Raw genomic sequence first — 17,934 nt, 5'->3', positions numbered from 1 at the left:
GATGGACTTGGGAACAGGTAGCATACATACGCAGACCACATCTTACGACCTGGCTAGGCGGCGGAGTTTTGGGAATACCTACACTGAAGCGCCGTTGGCTGCATGCATTGGTGTGACTATGGATATAGCTCACCTACAATCGATACCACATACGTTCAAGACAGTACTGGGTGATGCAATGTGTCGTGTTGGTCGTACAGCGCACGAGCGTGATCGATGCGAGTTTGTTGTGCACAACGTGGCCTGTTTGAAGTATCTCCTTAAGATTTGAAAAGCTGCCTGAACTGTATTCCTTATCTTGGGACCTTTGGATTCGGGGTTGACGTGTGGAGAACACGTTTGTTCTTCCCGAGGTCTGCACTAGCGCCGCGGACACAGAATCCTGGAAAGAGCGACTGTGAGCGGGCACCTGGGAAGGTACCTGGATTACTAGCACTTCTTGACCACTTGATAGTAATTGCATGCAATGAACTCTTAAGTGAAAGTGTATCAGATCTGGCCAGCTGGCGTGAAAGTAATTCGAGAAGCATCCATAACCCTGGAGCATAACCGTGCATGGGTCGCGGCGCTAGTGGGGAGCTCCAAGGGCCCGCTTCCTGCCACATTTCACTAAGGTGGCCTTTCTGTGTACTGGGCATTTAACTGTCACCTTGCCCCAACGTTGAATCCGTGAACTCTTCTCCTCCACTTCAACCCTCAACCAAGGCAAGCACAATGCGTTTTGCAATTGGCGCCACCGTTGCGCTCGCTGCCGCCGTTGTGCGCGCAGACGACGCCAGCTCTTCCGAGTCAGCGTCTTCTTCCTCGACCACGGTCGCAAAGCCAACCTTTACTGTACGTCTCTGAATCATACACATAGCCGAGGCTCTCTCTAACACTCTCTAGCCCACAAAACTCAAGGCACCTTTCCTCGAGCAGTTCACCGACGACTGGGAGTCCCGATGGAACCCCTCACACGCGAAGAAGGACGTCAAGGCCGATGACGAGGAATGGGCATACGTTGGCACGTGGTCCGTTGAGGAGCCTTCCGTACTGAAGGGTATGGAGGGCGACAAGGGACTGGTCATCAAGGACAAGGCGGCTCACCATGCCATCTCCGCCAAGTTCCCCAAGGCCATTGACAACAAGGATGACACCCTTGTTGTTCAGTACGAAGTCAAGCTTCAGGGTAGGTTTTCTAGCCAAATTCGGGATATCACGTTATTCTAACAACGAACAGATGGCCTCGAGTGCGGTGGTGCGTACATGAAGCTCCTCCAGGACAACGCAGCCCTCCACGCTGAGGAGTTCTCCAACGCTTCTCCCTACATCATCATGTTCGGACCCGACAAGTGCGGTGCTACCAACAAGGTACGACACTTCCCTCAATACAACCAACTACGCTGACATTTCTAGGTTCACTTCATCTTCCGCCACAAGAACCCCAAGACCGGCGAGTACGAGGAGAAGCACCTCAAGAACCCTCCCATGGCTCGTATCGTCAAGACCACCAGCCTCTACACCCTCATCGTCAAGCCCGACCAGAGCTTCGAGATGAAGATCGACGGCGAGTCCGTTCGCAACGGAACCCTCCTGGAGGACTTCACCCCCTCCGTCAACCCCGCTGAGGAGATTGACGACCCCAACGACACAAAGCCTGAAGACTGGGTTGACGAGGCCCGCATCGCTGACCCCGAGGCTACCAAGCCCGAGGACTGGGATGAGGATGCGCCGTTCGAGATTGTCGACGAGGAGGCCACCAAGCCTGAAGACTGGCTTGAGGATGAGCCCACCACCATTCCCGACCCCGAGGCTGAGAAGCCTGAGGACTGGGATGACGAGGAGGACGGTGACTGGGTCCCTCCCACCGTTCCCAACCCCAAGTGTGACGAGGTCTCTGGCTGCGGCAAGTGGGAGCCTCCTATGAAGAAGAACCCTGCCTACAAGGGCAAGTGGACCGCTCCCTTCATCGACAACCCGGCTTACAAGGGCGTCTGGGCCCCCAAGAAGATCGCCAACCCTGACTACTTCGAGGACAAGACCCCTGCCAACTTTGAGCCCATCGGTGCTGTAAGTTGACTCCATCTTGATTTCACAGACTCTTTGCTAACATGCCGTAGATTGGTTTCGAAATCTGGACCATGCAGAAGGACATTCTCTTCGACAACATCTACATTGGCCACTCCATCGACGATGCTGAGAAGCTTAAGGCTGAGACCTTCGATCTCAAGCACCCCGCTGAGAAGGCTGACGAGGAGGCCAACAAGCCCAAGCCCAAGGACACACCCAAGTCGCCCTCTGACCTCGTCTTCAAGGATGACCCAGTCCTTTACGTCAAGGAGAAGGTGGCCCTCTTCCTCGAGATCGCCAAGCGCGACCCCGTTGAGGCTGCCAAGTTCGTCCCTGAGGTCGCTGGTGGTATTGGTGTTATCGCTGTCACCATCTTCGCCATCCTTGCCTCCGTTCTTCTCGGCTCCGGTGCCGCTCCTTCCAAGGAGCAGGTCAAGGCCCAGGCAAACAAGGCCAAGAAGTCCGCTGTTGACGCCAAGGACAAGGCCGCCGAGGCCGTCGCTACTGGATCTGAAAAGGCCCAGGCTGAGATCAACAAGCGCACCACTCGCTCAAACGCTTCATAGGCAGTATTGGCTGTTGAGCGAAAGGAGTAGTACCCTGTTGGGAGATACAGAGTACGAGGAACAGACTACCAAAAAGTGTGGTTCAGAGGGCATTTCTTCGCCCCATCCCCGATTGGATTCCTGATTTGCAGTTACACGTCATTTCGAGGTTCTCGGCGCTATGATTATGTATTGAGGCTTTGTTCCTGATAATGGGATGTTCAACTCCCCGGGTCACAGGCTGGGAGATAGGGAGTGTAGAAACATATGTTCAGATTTCATCGATAAGCCTATGACTTGTTTGAATGTGTGCTGTTACTCAGCTTCTTCTCGTGTCTCTTATTCTCGCACGCTTGATTTGCCCTTATCCCTGACGACCTGTTCCTCATCGCCTGTATTGGCGAGATCTTCACCATTACTGTCATCGGACATCTCTGAGTCGCTGGTATCGGGGTCCTCCTCATCGCTAGATAAGATTGCCTGCCGCTCATCCAGTACACAGTAATCTTCAGTCTCGTCGATCTCGTCATCTCCCACGTCTTCTACCTCGACAAGCAGCGTATGCCTCTTCGTACTTCTCTTCGCGCTACAGGTTAGTCACGGTATCGGACCCGTCGGCATACAGTCTATCGAACGGGCTGAGGGACGGCATAATCGCAGACGTTATAGACTTTCTGGTAATGGAGTGGTGGGGTGACAGCCGTTAGAGTAGAGATCTATCCAATCGACACTTACTTTGCGTTCAACCGACATCTGGAGTCCCAGTTTATTCTAGCGTCTCCACTATGCACATGTGCCCCGCAAAATGTAACCCCAAATTGACAACTCGGATATGTTCCCGTATCCGTCGACCAACTATGGAGTTGAAGCGCCATCACGAAGAGAGTCCCAAAGTGAGGCTATGAAGAAGGACGGCACGATCGTCGCTCAGTTCGCAAGGGTGAGCCATGTCAAGACCCATGGCACCAAACGGAACAAACACAAAGTCATTGGCAAGAACGGTCACAGTCTACGCACCGTTGTCGCTCGCAATTACACCTCCGTGTTGGATCGTGTCTTCATTTGGAACGAACCTAGGAGTCGCTCCATGGTCAAAAGGCAGTCTGCAGCAACGACATTCACGACAGCAACATCCGTCGAAGTACCTCATCAGCTATGATCTCGAGCCCGCAAGCCTAGAGCATTACTCCGCTGAGCATGTTACTCCCTTGTTTACCTAGGTACTGCTTCCACCAAAGAACTTTTGCTGTGTAGCGGCGACAGCTGCAGGAAGGACCCAATCTAGTCTATGTATCGCGGACTTCTAGATGTCAACATCGGAATGTTCTGCGACCCTAGTTGTGGGAGACATGACTTGAAGGTGCTGGATAAAGTTGGGGCAATGGACAAAGGTGTATGCACTTCTATGAGGAAGGTACGGCTTCGTAAGCCTCTTGGCCACATTTTGTAAGTAACGACATGGATTTGAAGATACACTCTCAAACTCAATAGCTATATGACATGTCAAGATGTGTGTATCTATGCGTAGGTGAAAGTGGGGCAGATGATGACATAAACGCTGCACACGCCGCGGAGGAGAGACTACCGACCTCGGGAGCTGGTTATCGACGGATGCGCAGCTGGCCATTGCGGGGAGAGTTCGGCTGTACACCCTGCTGCTATGAAAGGCAACCCGGATTCACTTTCCCTATAGCCGCAAGTGCCGGTTGTTTACTACGTGGTTTCTTCTTTGATTAGGTTCAATCTCCATTGCTTGATCCTGCAGAAGACTTGCCCAACTTCAATTGCATCTTCCAAGGTTGCGTTGAGCTTACCTTGCTCCCAATCATGTTCTCTCGTCGCGCCCTTTCACGCCTCCCAACATTGAGTGCTCGCTCGTCCGTCGCGCGCGCGGCCCCTCTCTGTACGAGAATGTCGTCGCCAGTCAGCCAGAGTAAAGTCGCCGCACGGCGGCTGCATGCCACGGCGCAGCACCTGAAGCCCGCATCGTCTGCGGCCGAGTCGTACCCCATGAACCACGAGCCAATCCAATCGCCCGCAGACACACCAAACTTCCTCGACAACAAGTTCGTGGCATCGAAAGCAACACAATGGATAGATCTACACGACCCCGCGACCAACAATCTGGTTACACGCGTGCCGCAGAGCACAGACGAGGAGCTCAAGGCCGCGGTGGACAGCGCCGAGAAGGCCTTCAAGCCATGGAAAGAGACCAGCTTGCTTCACAGGCAGCAGATTCTGTTCAAATACACACACTTGATCCGCGAGAACTGGGACCGTTTGGCAGCTAGCATCACACTGGAACAGGGCAAGACCTTTGGAGACGCGCGTGGTGATGTGCTCCGTGGCTTGCAGGTTGCGGAAACCGCATGCGGTATCACAACGCAAATGACTGGCGAAGTCCTCGAGGTCGCCAAGGACATGGAGACACGCAGCTACAGAGAACCATTGGGTGTTGTAGCTGCCATTTGCCCTTTCAGTAAGTGCACGACTGGCGGTAAATGAGGTTTGTGCTAATGTGCTACCCCAGACTTCCCCGCTATGATTCCCCTCTGGACCATCCCCATCGCTGCTGTTACCGGTAACACTGTCGTTATCAAGCCTTCGGAACGCGACCCCGGCGCCTGCATGATCCTTGCCGAGCTTGCGGAGAAGGCTGGATTCCCCGCTGGTGTAATCAACATTGTACACGGTTCAGCCAAGACCGTTGACTTCATCATCGACGAGCCCCGCATCAAGGCGATAAGCTTCGTCGGTAGCAACAAGGCTGGAGAATACATCTACTCGCGCGCATCGGCCCAGGGCAAGCGTGTTCAGGCCAACTTGGGCGCAAAGAACCACGCTGCTGTCCTTCCCGACTGCAACAAGAACCATGCTCTGAACGCGATTGCCGGTGCTGCCTTTGGTGCTGCTGGTCAGCGATGCATGGCTTTGAGCACTCTGGTCATGATCGGCGAGACCAAGGAATGGGTTCCTGAGATCGCTGAGCGCGCAAAGGAACTGTCGATGAACGGCGGTTTCGAGGAGGGCGCCGACCTTGGTCCCGTCATCAGCCCTCAGTCCAAGAAGAGGATTGAAGACCTTATTGCGAGCGCCGAGGAAGAGGGTGCGACTATCCTCCTTGACGGACGTGGTCAGAAGCCTCCGTCCGACAAGTACGCCAACGGCAACTGGGTAAGTCTTGCTGATATGTGAGGATGATCGCATACTGACTGGGCTGTTCAGGTTGGTCCTACCATCATCGCCAACGTCAAACCACACATGAAGTGCTACACCGAGGAGATCTTCGGCCCTGTCCTTGTCTGCCTAAACGTAGAGACCATCGACGAGGCTATCGATATGATCAACGCAAACGAGTACGGTAACGGTACCGCCATCTTCACTCGCTCAGGTGCCACTGCCGGCAAATTCCAGCGTGAGATTGAAGCCGGTCAGGTTGGTATTAACGTGCCCATCCCCGTACCTGTAAGTTTCTTTCGGAACCAAACGTACTGAATGAAGGCTAATATCAGCAGCTCCCCATGTTCTCCTTCACTGGCAACAAGAAGTCGGTCGCAGGCGGCGGTGCAAACACTTTCTACGGAAAGCCAGGTCTCCAATTCTACACACAACAGAAGACGGTAACAAGTCTTTGGAGGAGTGAAGATGCGGTCGCGACGAAGGCGTCGGTCAACATGCCTACACACAGCTAGTGGGGGACGTGAAAAAGGATTAAGCATATGTAATGGATATGATGAGCATATAGCACTCATGAACGAATAAATGATGGCTAGCGCGCAAGGGTCATGTTCACGGGGAGCAAAGTGATGCAAGCCCACCCGAGTTAACAGTGGGAATCTTGGCGCGTTGGAAACGTCGGCAAAGCCGCGCCGTGCCTATCGAAGTGCTTGACGTATCCTAGGTGACGATGATAGGATCCACCGCCCCGCGCGTAACCCATGTCGCGATCTTCCATGCCTTTTTTAAAGATGGGATTTGACACACGAAGAACAGCGGCAAAATGCAAGCTGTCCATGTTTGTCAGAGATTCTGCAAGAGACCGGCTACGCGGCTAGATTTCTGCTGGTTGCTGGATTGAAGGGACGCCTCAGCCACTAGTCTGCATGGTGTACCATAGATAGCATTTGCGGGATGCACGACGAAGATCAAAGGTGCTGCGACAGCAGTGCAGGTGCCGTGATAGCCAGATTGTGCTGTACTGCGCAATTAACAGGTGGACGTTCTCTTGAATGTAATTGAGATGGTGAATTGAGTTTCGCGGTGGCTGGCGTGGAGGTGCGGGTGAGAAGATAGCGTCCGCTTCCGGAAGTAAACTATTGACGCTGTCTAAATTTGCCAGCTAACGGGAGATACGAGGGGCGTTTGGGTTGAACTAGTAGGCTGTGCAGTGAGACTTGACCCTCCATTGTCTCACAGATGAACGGACGGTCGCGGTGGAGTGGGAGTATCATGGTAGAGTAAGGCTGGGAGAAGTGCACGGCAGAGCGATAAGAGTAGATAGACACCCTTGCTCGGTACTTTTGTTTCAGAGTGGGTGATGGTGATATTCCCCAACCGTTTAGTCTGGTCGTGGCTTGATGACGAGTCGCGTCTCGGCGTCGAAGAGTGAATGGACCGCGCGTCACTACCTAGGTACGTTGTCTTACTACGCAGCCTAGACTTGGTCCGCCTTTCGTGTGTTAACACCCAGTTTCCATAGCTCTACCGGCACGCATTCTTGATCCTTCATCAATTTGCTTCTGCGACATCTCTCGTCTCAGTTACTACGATACGCCGCACGCTCCACTTGCTCACCACGCGCCACATTACAGCACCAGCTCCACCGAGTTACCCGGCTCGCACGACTCGTTAGACGCTCCGCAGAAAAAACTGGGTATCGCCCATCGTTGCAAGAATGGAGCAAGCGGCACAGCAGCCATCGCGCCCGCGCGGTCTCAGCTTCCACAGCAACAAGAGCAACAAGAGCCGCGAGACTCCCGCGTCGCCCAAAAGCCCGACCAAGCACCAGCGCAAATACTCTGACCACTACGACCCAAACTCAAAGGCGAACCCCAACGCCGCCATGAACGAACAGCAGCCCAGTATGCCGTCGTGTGCACCCTGTCTATCTTATCGTGGCTAACCTGCCCCAGTCGCCGAAGCCCTCACCAAGCCCACTCTCGCCTCTCTCCGCTCCTTCAACCATACCGACTCAGCCGGTAATCCCATTGGTAAGTCGTGTCGTCAGCGCTGCGTACATTCGTTATCTAACCAGTACCAGCCGATCCCGATCTCTCCAACCCCACGCGCTCGCGATGGGAGCGACCACTCGACACGATCCGCTCCTTCGAGGCTGCCATTGATGGCGAATACCGACGCCGCGCGCAGTCAATGCGCGCCGACCAGACCGACGTCATGAGCTACGCGAGCCGACGGAGCAGCTACTATGGCGGCGGCGGCGGCGGATACAACGACCAGAACCGCTTCTCGTCCGTCAGCGGCTACTTTCCCCAAAGACAGACGCAGCGCGACAGCTATGTCGATGGCTACGGCAACGGCGGGCCTGTTGGCGCACAGCCACAACGCATGCGATACGGCAACCGCATGCAGTCTGACCCGGGCTGGAACAACAGACAGAGCGCCCATGGTGGTGTCTACCCCATGAACGGCTACCAACAGTCGCGCGACACCGTCAACACCAACGGCTCGAATGGCAGCCACAGCGACGGCCCCTACTCCAACGACCACAGCAACAGCGAGAACAGCTCCATCGAACGCGGCATGCCCGTGCAACCACCACAACAGGACATGGGTGCACAGTACGGATTTAATGGATTCGGAAGGGGTCCCATCATGGAGGAGTACGCACAGGGGTCGGGCAACTACTCACAAGGACCACCGCAACCGCCGGCTCACGCCATGCCACCACCGCCCCCGAGGCACTCCACCCAGGCAGCACCGATCAAACTCGGTGGTGGTGGACCGCCTGCTACCGAGAACACAAGACCAGCTATGCTCTCGAAGAAGAGCAGCGATGCTGGCGAGAAGCGCAAGAGCTGGTTTAAGAGACGGTTCAGCAAAGACTAAGCCACGAGTGATGATGGGGAGGAAGATGGCGACTAGCTATAACGAACGGCGCTCCTGGGAATCCATTCGACAACGAGAGGCGCGGGCTTGCCATGATGATGAATGAATATCTTCACCATGGGGCTCTGGAGTCCGCTGGTCGAATCACTGTTGCGCGAGCCTGCGTATACAGCATGTTGGCGTTACTGTGGCGTTTAGGAATGTGGAAAGGGTATATACCGCGATTGTCACTCCTTGTAGTTTTGAAATGTGCTGCTACAGTAGAAGTTTGCTCCTTGAGCCGGCTGGTAATGTGGTAATCATAATGGTTGATGAGTCAATTCGTATTCGGTTTAATTGTTTAAAGTGATGTGTGATTCAGTCACTATCATAACCGCGCATACTTCCGCAAGAGCATGTATTTGCGTATACTCTGCACTGTCGAGCCGATCCTTCCAGCATGCATCGATACCCAGCCATCTTCACGAGCAAGCCCTACAACTTCTTCTTGGACTTCTCTGCTTCTTCTCGCATCTCCTCCTGATCATCTTTGAATGCCATGATGACATATGCGATCAAGACCACGTTCGCCATAAGTGCTGCCAGACCACCCGCCCATGTTGCGTTGCCTGGGTAGAGTCAGTGCCAGTTCCAAACCTCTCATGAACAACTAACCCTTGAAGACAAAGTTGACTGTGAAGAAGTATGTGCCAATTGGCAGTGTGATCATGGCAAATGTGAAGCTCATCAACTTCCAAATCACCGATCTGTTGCCATTGTCAGCCATTGCACTACAGCCATGACATCCAGCATAAAGGCGACTCACGATGGCACCGCTGGCGAGGTGTTGGACGGCTCAGGGGCAGCCTTTTCATCATAGTCCAGAGACGACTTCTGCTCGTTAACGGTTCTTCTAGTCGTCATACTGCAGATGGGGCCTGTATGTCGTGGTGTTCTGGCTCGTGAGGAAGCGACAGACCAGGCCCTCAGCCGAATTCAGCAACGTAATAGGCTCTCAGAATGGTCCAAGCTCAATATCTTTACGCGTAGTAAAGTGGTTTTAACGCGTTGTGTTTGGTGATCCGCGTCGCCAGGCAAACCCTTCCACGGCTCCTTCCTGCCTACGCTCTGTGGGTATTTTAGCATACCCGTTGCTTTGTCCACTTCGCCTTTGTTAGTGCGCTTGGCCGTTATTCTCTGCGTCTTCTCTTTGCGCTGCTCTACTTCTTCCGCCCGCGAACGAAGCGGCAAAAGCGACTACGACATCCACTACCACGACGGCATCCTTACTCTGCTCAACTCGCTGCCATAGTGCAGTCGCACAATGTACCGCCGCGATCCCATACTGTCGTCTTCTCCGCCCCCGATGGCACCGCGCGCCTCTCCGCACAGCGACGACGAGCGCGATACCTACGTCACGCAGCCTACGCAAATCCTTGGGGAGCGCTCGCCCTTCTTTGCGGCGCCGTCTGATACCACGCAGCCCACGCTGATAGTCACGCCGCGCGCACACCCAGTCCAAGCCACGGCTTCTTCCTCGCAATTACAAGTCCCGCGTTCGTCACCCGCCCCTCAGCGCGACTCGTCCCCTGTCATGTCGCCGCCGTCCCAGTCGCAACGCCCATACGGGGGCTACAGCAACCCAATGGCACCGCCTGGCACCGGCTTCTTTCCCCCACAAGCAGTCCGCAAACCAGTCGTCGACCTCACCTCGGACGACCCGCCTGTTGAGCGCGACCCAGACGAGGACGAGTCGGAATATAGGTCCAATATACCCTTGTCCAAGATTGAGATGGCATCCATGACATCGAGGATCGAAGAGACACCGCAGAAGCCGACCTGGGATCTTTCGAGTTATAAGTACGGCAGCGACCAGTCGCGTAAACGACCAGCGGAACGATTCGAGTCGAGTACACCACCTAAGCGACAGAAACCTATGCAGCCGCAAGGGGGTCCTTCACGCGCTATACCTATAGATTTGACCGAAGACAAGGAGATGACCATGGAAGACATCCATGACCTGAGCACGTATACCAAAGTCAAGCGATTACAGGCTATATACCCGAATCGCTCTGTCAAGCAAATACATGATGCTTTGACAAAGCGAAAGGGCAACTTCAACGATGCCTCCGAGTATCTGGCGGAACAGGAGTCTGAGGATGAGCTGCTACGGTCCCCACCTCGCCCAGGAGTAGCCCGTACAGCATCAAATCCAGTTGTAAAGAAGACGGCACAGCGAGGTCTTAAGCAGCCTGTACAGTCGCTGCAGAACAAGTACTCGAAGTTAGGCGCAACTCAGAATAGCCCAGTGACGATCGAAAGCCCTGAGAAGGAACCACCGAAGCCAAAACGTCGACTGAAGAGCGGAAAGGACCGCAAGAAAGCCGTCTTCTCGCCCTCCCCCGAACCCGCACCCGTACGACCGCAACAGAAAACAAAGAAGGAGGCGGCGATCGTTGTCTCCTCCGACGAGGACGAGGGTATTGCTGCGGATCTCATGATCGACGACGATTCGGAAGCAGGTGGCTCGGTCGTGGAGAACAGCTTTGACGATAGTAAATTGTTGAACCTCTTCAACACTTGTACAGTGGAGGAGTTGATCGACTTGTCCAGTCACAAAGAAGAGGACATTGAGGAGATCTTCAAGCACCGCCCATTCAAGTCTCTTGATGCTATTCGCAAGGTCCATGTGGATCTCACGCCAGTAGAGAAGGGCAAGAAGAAGTCTCGCAAGCCACGTATAACAACCGGACAGCGACTTGTGGAATCTACCGAGGCCATGTGGAATGCATACAACACCATCGACTCGGTCGTTCAGCAATGTGAGGCTCTGGGCAAGCCGATGGTTGCGGGCATGGCAAAATGGGGCATTGATATCTTTGGTGCTTCCACAGAGGATGGAGTCGAGATTACAAGTCTCGATGATGCTAGCGACACGAACTCCTCTCGCGACTCAGGTTATCATACCCCTCGGAGCCCGAATGGCAGCGATACGGAGCCTAACAGCATACGAAAAGCGGCCACTCGTACAAAGCTTTTGACACAGCCTGCGATCATGAACGACGACATTGAACTCAAGGATTACCAGGTCGTAGGCCTTAACTGGCTGAACCTCTTATGGAAGACTAAAACCTCGGGTATTCTAGCCGACGATATGGGTCTGGGAAAGACATGCCAGATTATTGCTTTTCTGTCGCACCTCAAAGAAGAAGGCGTTGGAAAGCCTGCGCTTATCGTTGTGCCTGGATCTACACTAGAGAATTGGTGTCGTGAGTTTGAGCGCTTCTCCAACACGATCAACTTTACGCCCTACTATGGATCACAGGCGGAGCGGTTCTCTCACCAAGAGAGCATTCTCCAAAACATCCGCCAGGGAACGTGCGATGTGATCATCACGACATATGACCTTACCTTTAGAAAAGACGACTCTTCGTTCTTGAGAAAGTGCAGGCCTGAGATCTGTATCTTTGACGAAGGGCATATGCTCAAAAACGCCAACACGATCCGGTACAAGAGCTTGATGAAGATTCCTACGACTTGCAGAATCTTGTTGACAGGAACGCCACTTCAGAACAGTCTTCAGGAGCTCATGTCAATTTTGGGTTTCCTCATGCCGCAGGTTTTCTATGGCGACCAGCAGGAGGAGGTTCAGGAGATGCTGCAGATTTTGTTCAAGCACAAAGCCAAGACTATGGAGAGCGACTCGCATAGCTCACTGCTTTCTGCTCAGCGTATCCAACGCGCTCGTACGATGCTGACACCGTTTATCCTCCGACGAAAGAAGGCTCAAGTGCTCAAGCATCTACCGAAGAAGACGTCCCGTGTCGAGTACTGCAATATTACCGACACGCAAAAGACGCTTTACAACGAGCAGTTGGCCAAGCAGCGCAAGATCCTTGAAGACCGAGCAGCAGGTATACCCGTCAAGGACCATGCCAACGTCATGATGAAGCTGCGACAAGCAGCCATCCACCCCCTACTCTTCCGCCACCGGTACAACGACGACAAGATCCGGAAGATGTCAAAGGCGTGTCTCAAAGAAGACATGTTCGCCGAAAGTAGCCCAGACATCATCTACGAAGAACTCCAGCTATACCAAGACTACCAGTGCCACCAGCTCGCCTCCAAGTACCGCGCGCTCAAGAAATTCGAGCTCCAAGACCAGGAATGGATGGACTCTGGCAAAGTCGCCGCGCTCCTCGCTCTGCTGAAAAAGTATAAAGAGAACGGCGACCGCGCCCTAGTCTTCTCGCAATTCACATCCGTCATGGACATACTCGGCTGGGTCTTTGACGACCACGACATCAACTTCATGCGCATGGACGGCTCCACACCGATCCAAGAACGCCAATCCCTCATGGACGTCTTCTACCAGGACGAGTCCATCCAACTCTTCATGATCAGCACCAAGAGCGGCGGCGCAGGTATCAACCTCGCCTGCGCAAACAAAGTCATCATCTTCGACTCGAGTTTCAACCCCCAGGATGACATCCAAGCGGAGAACCGCGCGCACCGCGTTGGTCAGACGCGGGAGGTCGAGGTCGTCAGACTAGTCACCAAGGGAACAGTCGAAGAGCAGATCTACGCGCTCGGTGTCAGCAAACTGGAACTGGATAAGATGGTCCAAGGTGAGGAGAGTGAGGAGGGCGCCAAGGGCAAGGGCAAAGCGAAGAAGAAGGACGAGGCGGCCGGTGCGGCTGATAGTCTGAGTAAAGCGGAGGAAGCGGGTATTGCGGCTGTGGAGAAGATGATGATGGCGCAGCTTAGTGCGCCGGAGTCTGCAGAGGTGGAGAAGACGGCTGAGGCTGTAAGTGGTGAGGGGGATGTTAAGGAGCAGTTTTTGAATGGCTTGAAGAAGGCGGGTTTGGATGTTGCTGCCTGATTCTATTCCACCGGCATATAATGGGTGGAGTGGAGTGTGCGAGGTGTTGTTGGCACAGATTCCAGACGGCCTTTGTCGTGCAAAGGTCTATAGATATGTTTTTTTGGTTAGATGCGGTCTTTTATGCACTGCATATGCAGAGTCAGCATCCAGCGATGGCGTTGAAATGATGCGATTTATCTGCACATGCAATATTACGGCACTTGCCCAAACTTGAATTATGTACTACTATCTTGTACTTGAAACTATATACAGCGCCTGCTCCTAATATCCACACATCCTCTCTGTTCTCTCTAGTCCTTTACACTCACACCAGCTTTACTCGCGTCCTTGGCAGATTGCTTCTGCGTCTTCGGTGTTTCTTCTTCTTCCTCTGAGCTCTCCTCGTCATCATCTTCGTCGCTGTCTTCCTCTTCTGAACTCTCCTCCGCTTCAGCTTCTTTCTTGGCTTGCGTCGCGGGTTTCCCTTTTGTAGCCAAGGGTGCAGGTTTCTTGTCCTCTTCGCTGTCCGCCTCCTCACTCTCTTCTTCCTCGTCGCTATCTTCTTCTTCTTCACTGCTCTCTTCGGTCGCTGCAGTCGCTTTTGCCGGGGCCTTAGCTGTTGCTGGTTTATCCGCATCGGCATCCTCTTCCTCCTCAGAGCTCTCCTCGGATTCTTCTTCCTCGCTATCTTCATCATCCTCATCGTTCTCCTCGTCTTCCTTCTTTATCGAGCTTATCGGTCCAGCACTAAGCGCAGGGTTCTTCGCGTCGTCGTGCATGGACGGAGGCGCATGTACGGGTTTCTGTAGATCGGAGAGCTTGGGAATACCCGGTTTCGCGGCAGCCTTGGTATCTTTTGTGCTTTTCGACTTTGTATCTTTGCTCTTTGTGTCTTTGCTGCTTGAGGATTTCGACGACTTTGATTTTGCGACGGGCTTTCCGAGACCGAAGAGTCCTCCTGTTGCGGGTTTTCTTGTAGACTTTGACTTTGCATCTTTTGAGGATGTGGTAGTCTTTGTCTTGGTGTCTTTTGCCTTGGAGTCCTTTGCTTTCGCGTATTTCGCGTCCTTTGCCTTGGTGTCTTTGCTAGTGCTTGATGTAGCGGCTTTCGCGTCTTTCGTGCTCTTCGCGTCTTTCGTCGCTGTGGTCGAGGCTGCAGGCTTGGCCTCCGCTTTGGTGGTCGAAGCAGCAGCCTTTGTGTCTTTGGTCGCGGTGTCGGTCGCGGTCGGTGTAGCAGGCGTCGCAAGCTTCGGCGTGTCGGGTAATGGGACAGATTTCGGCGAGAGGATGCTGCTAGGGTCTTCCTTTGTAGGGCTCTTCTTCGAGGTCGCCGAGGTCGGTGTGTTCGTCTTCTCAGCCAGCAATGGGTTCGTAGTCTTGATGTTGCTTGGAGTAGGCTTCATCGACGCGGCCTTCTTCGCAGCTTCCGCGCCTAGCTCACGGAGCGCCAGGTTTGTTTCTGGACTGGGTATGATGACATTCTCTTTCTTCGCAGCTGCGCTTGTGGATGAGAAGGAGGAGGTGGTCGTGGCTGGCGCAGCCATGGGCGGTGGGCCGGGCTTCGCAGGAAAGGGCGTGAAGGCTGCCGTGACGCCCAGCGCTTCTCGAATCTCGTCGTACTCGTTCCATTCTTCGATCTCGGTGATGCCCTGCAAGACACACGTTAGCCTCCTGTCCTAGCTACGCGCTTTCGCCTATACCTACACCCAGAACATATCCCTCTTTGACTATCAACGGTAGCTTCTTCCCGCTTGCTCTCCGCTGGAACAGCTTCTTTGCGAGCTCATCTGTCGCCGTGTCGACTCCCTTGAAAGGGATCTTGTTCGCCCTTAGGATTGTTTCGATTCGAGACGTGGCAGTAACGATGTGAGAGGACCCGGCAGTCAGCGAGGTAAAGAGATATATCGTCGGGTCGTTGTCGTAGACGCTTAGTTCGGCCATGACTGAGGCTCGGTCGGGAGTCGCGCGGGGTACGGAGGATAGCTGTGATGTGCCCTCGTGACGGTGGCGAAAGAGGCAGAAAGACAGGAAGGCAAGCCGGCGTATATTGCGGAGGTTTTATAGGCCTCGAGACGACGACGTGTAGCGATTGTAGTTTCATAAATCCTTGGGTTTCATAACACCGCCCTGACAGGACGAGGGTCTAGTGGGGCGCTAGCTTGGACCCTTTATTTCACAATAGAGTAGATCGGCGGGCATGCGCCAACTCGCGAGTCACCATCGACATGTCAAACACCATTTGGGATTTTAAAGTTGAAGATATGTTTGCATTATTCATATCGAGCGAATGACATTACAGATTATTCCAGAAAACATAACTAGTGCCGTTTTTCTCGTGACTACACATTATGCTGGCGTGGGACCATTGGAGTATTTGCTAGCAAGAACTGTCATCAGGGCGTCGCTGACTTCGAATTCCTCGAGGACTGCGCCAAAGCTGGGTAGGGTTAGTGCATGCTCAGCTGAAATCAGAGTGATACCAACGTACCCGTAGCAGCGGACTTTGGCAAGGAGCTCCTTCTTCACGAGCTCAATGTCCTCTTTGGAGAGATCCCTGAAGCATTCGTCTTGGAGGATCTTCGCCCAGGCCATGATAGGCGTGATTTCCCCATCAAGGGGCAGACGATTGCTGAGATCGAGTAGTTTCATCAAATCCGGCATCTTGACGTCCGGCATCTGATGTGGATACTTCTCCTCGGGGCAATTCGTGATATGCGCATCGGGAGGTGCCGTTGCCATGAGCGCATGGCCGCTGATGTTCTCGTCGGCCTCGTTGGCGCGGACCATTAAAAACTGCATGTGGTCCATGCAGGGTCGCTCGAGCCTGTTAGACGCAGTCGTCAGAACAGATCTCGTAAAGATAACGAATGACGTACGGAGGCCAAAAAGAATGAAGAAGAAAAGACGTAAGCGCATTACTGCTGGGGTGGAGGAGAAAGATAAGGCGATCGGTCGTACGTTAAGACGAAGTCAATGCCGATCTGGTCATAGTCCATCGAATGCTGCTGATGGTGACCAGACTGCTGGGCTTGTTGCTGTTGAAGAGTCAAGGCTTGACCGTTCATTCCATCATGAGAGCTGGATCCGCGTGTTGGTGGCGATGTGTAGCCAGTCGACGCTGATCCTGGCCCGTAGCCTGACATGCTGCCAGTGGAGCTTCCGTAGGCAGAGCTGTCGACGCGGCCCATGCCATTGCTCCCCGGGCTGGAGTGGTCGAAGGAGATGCCATGTGCCATGAGCAGCTCTCTCAGTCGGCGGTTCTCGTCCGCGAAAGCGTCCCGTTCCCTCGTAGTAGCCGCAAAGGTATCCTTGAGACGGATCACCTCCTGCTCGAGGGCCTTGATGTATAGCTCCTTTCGCTCTCGGTGTGTTCTTGCCAACAAGTCAGTGCGTGATACAAGACATGGCTTGGCTGATGTTACCTCTGCGCCTGGCGGTTCAGCTCTTGCCGTCTGGTCAAAGCCGGTTTGCTATCCGGTTTGGGTCCTCTTCTCTTGGGTGGTTGGCCATCTTGCAGGAGTCAGCCACCATATCGAGGCGATGTCTCAACGAACGAACCTCTTGTTGTCTTCTTATCGGTGAGACCCTTGAAGAATCCAAATTGTGCTAGAGGACTCTTAGATTCGCTTCCTAGAGATTGCCACTGCCCAGTACTCTCCATGTCCGACGCAAATCCAGCCAAGCTGCCCCTCCTGCTGCTGCTCATGCTCACTTCAGAGAAACACTCGGAAGCCCGACGAGAAGCAGCGGGTGAGGGGTACTCGATGGCAGCGCCGGATGGAGGGTAGGTGGGCGCCATGGTCAGCGCATGCGCATTAGGCCAGGACATATAACGAGCATGCGACATGATGTTTCGATATTAGGTAAGAGATGAAAGAAACAAAAAGGAATATTATGTATGTGTGTATGATGAGCTTTGACGACAAAGGAGAGTAGTGCGGCCATGTATATGTAGTGTCGCCAGCGCCTTGCCGGGTGAGGCACGCAAGTGTTCGCAGGGTCTTTGGCCGTTCATGCATCGATGTCAACTCAACGGCCGGCAACCATGCGAGCCGCGGGGAATGTTGCAACGTTCATGCTAACCCGAGTAGAGCTTTCAAGGTTGTCATGGCGAGACTGGTCATGTCTCTGCAGCACGTTTCTGGGAGTGGAGTAAAGACGCGAGAAGCTTCAGCGGCAGCGACCCAATGGCGGCTGCCATGTCTACGTGCCAAGAACAAACTGTAGGAATCGCGAGGCGGAGCCAAAACAGATACAACTTCAAAACGTGGAGCGATTAAAGCGCTGGAGACTGCCAAGAGGAATTCCACATACCACTGCTGTTGTCGCGATGACTGGCACCCTCGGAGGAGGGGTCGGTTTTGATAGTAGTTGCCATGCTATAGGAGCGGCATTGGCAGCGACGCGCACTTATGGGTTAAACGGTTCTCT

At 53.8% G+C, this 17,934-nt stretch overlaps 8 protein-coding genes across 8 annotated transcripts; 4 read left to right on the top strand and 4 right to left on the bottom strand.

The window, feature by feature from the left end:
- Positions 1-714: 714 nt before the first annotated feature.
- Positions 715-2,615, top strand: J4E83_007683 (uncharacterized protein; the record flags this gene model as incomplete). The annotated part of the gene is made up of 5 exons (XM_049334586.1): positions 715-834; positions 886-1,168; positions 1,220-1,350; positions 1,396-2,049; positions 2,100-2,615. The coding sequence occupies 5 exons, from the start codon at positions 715-717 to the stop codon at positions 2,613-2,615; spliced, it is 1,704 nt and encodes a 567-aa protein (XP_049186472.1).
- Positions 2,616-4,505: 1,890 nt separating this feature from the next.
- On the top strand, positions 4,506-5,789 carry J4E83_007682 (uncharacterized protein; the record flags this gene model as incomplete). Its single annotated transcript, XM_049334585.1, has 2 exons — positions 4,506-5,073; positions 5,125-5,789. The coding sequence occupies 2 exons, from the start codon at positions 4,506-4,508 to the stop codon at positions 5,787-5,789; spliced, it is 1,233 nt and encodes a 410-aa protein (XP_049186471.1).
- Positions 5,790-7,677: 1,888 nt separating this feature from the next.
- J4E83_007681 (uncharacterized protein) lies at positions 7,678-8,660 on the top strand (the record flags this gene model as incomplete). Its single annotated transcript, XM_049334584.1, has 3 exons — positions 7,678-7,685; positions 7,810-7,816; positions 7,896-8,660. The coding sequence occupies 3 exons, from the start codon at positions 7,678-7,680 to the stop codon at positions 8,658-8,660; spliced, it is 780 nt and encodes a 259-aa protein (XP_049186470.1).
- Positions 8,661-9,134: 474 nt separating this feature from the next.
- On the bottom strand, positions 9,135-9,369 carry VMA21 (vacuolar ATPase assembly integral membrane protein vma21; the record flags this gene model as incomplete). The annotated part of the gene is made up of 2 exons (XM_049334583.1): positions 9,135-9,268; positions 9,315-9,369. 2 exons carry the CDS (start codon positions 9,367-9,369, stop codon positions 9,135-9,137), a joined length of 189 nt encoding a protein of 62 aa, XP_049186469.1.
- Positions 9,370-10,005: 636 nt separating this feature from the next.
- On the top strand, positions 10,006-13,521 carry J4E83_007679 (uncharacterized protein; the record flags this gene model as incomplete). Its single annotated transcript, XM_049334582.1, has 1 exon — positions 10,006-13,521. One exon carries the CDS (start codon positions 10,006-10,008, stop codon positions 13,519-13,521), a length of 3,516 nt encoding a protein of 1,171 aa, XP_049186468.1.
- A 293-nt stretch (positions 13,522-13,814) lies between these two features.
- Positions 13,815-15,218, bottom strand: J4E83_007678 (uncharacterized protein; the record flags this gene model as incomplete). The annotated part of the gene is made up of 2 exons (XM_049334581.1): positions 13,815-15,152; positions 15,210-15,218. The coding sequence occupies 2 exons, from the start codon at positions 15,216-15,218 to the stop codon at positions 13,815-13,817; spliced, it is 1,347 nt and encodes a 448-aa protein (XP_049186467.1).
- Positions 15,219-15,849: 631 nt separating this feature from the next.
- Positions 15,850-16,311, bottom strand: J4E83_007677 (uncharacterized protein; the record flags this gene model as incomplete). The annotated part of the gene is made up of 2 exons (XM_049334580.1): positions 15,850-15,940; positions 15,992-16,311. 2 exons carry the CDS (start codon positions 16,309-16,311, stop codon positions 15,850-15,852), a joined length of 411 nt encoding a protein of 136 aa, XP_049186466.1.
- Positions 16,312-16,418: 107 nt separating this feature from the next.
- On the bottom strand, positions 16,419-17,302 carry J4E83_007676 (uncharacterized protein; the record flags this gene model as incomplete). The annotated part of the gene is made up of 2 exons (XM_049334579.1): positions 16,419-16,864; positions 17,062-17,302. 2 exons carry the CDS (start codon positions 17,300-17,302, stop codon positions 16,419-16,421), a joined length of 687 nt encoding a protein of 228 aa, XP_049186465.1.
- Between the last annotated feature and the right edge of the window lie 632 nt (positions 17,303-17,934).

Source organism: Alternaria metachromatica (genome assembly GCF_023757995.1).
Source record: "Alternaria metachromatica strain BMP 0045 chromosome Unknown scaffold_19, whole genome shotgun sequence".
Lineage (NCBI taxonomy): Eukaryota > Fungi > Ascomycota > Dothideomycetes > Pleosporales > Pleosporaceae > Alternaria > Alternaria metachromatica.
This window is presented reverse-complemented; position numbering and strand designations above follow the sequence as displayed.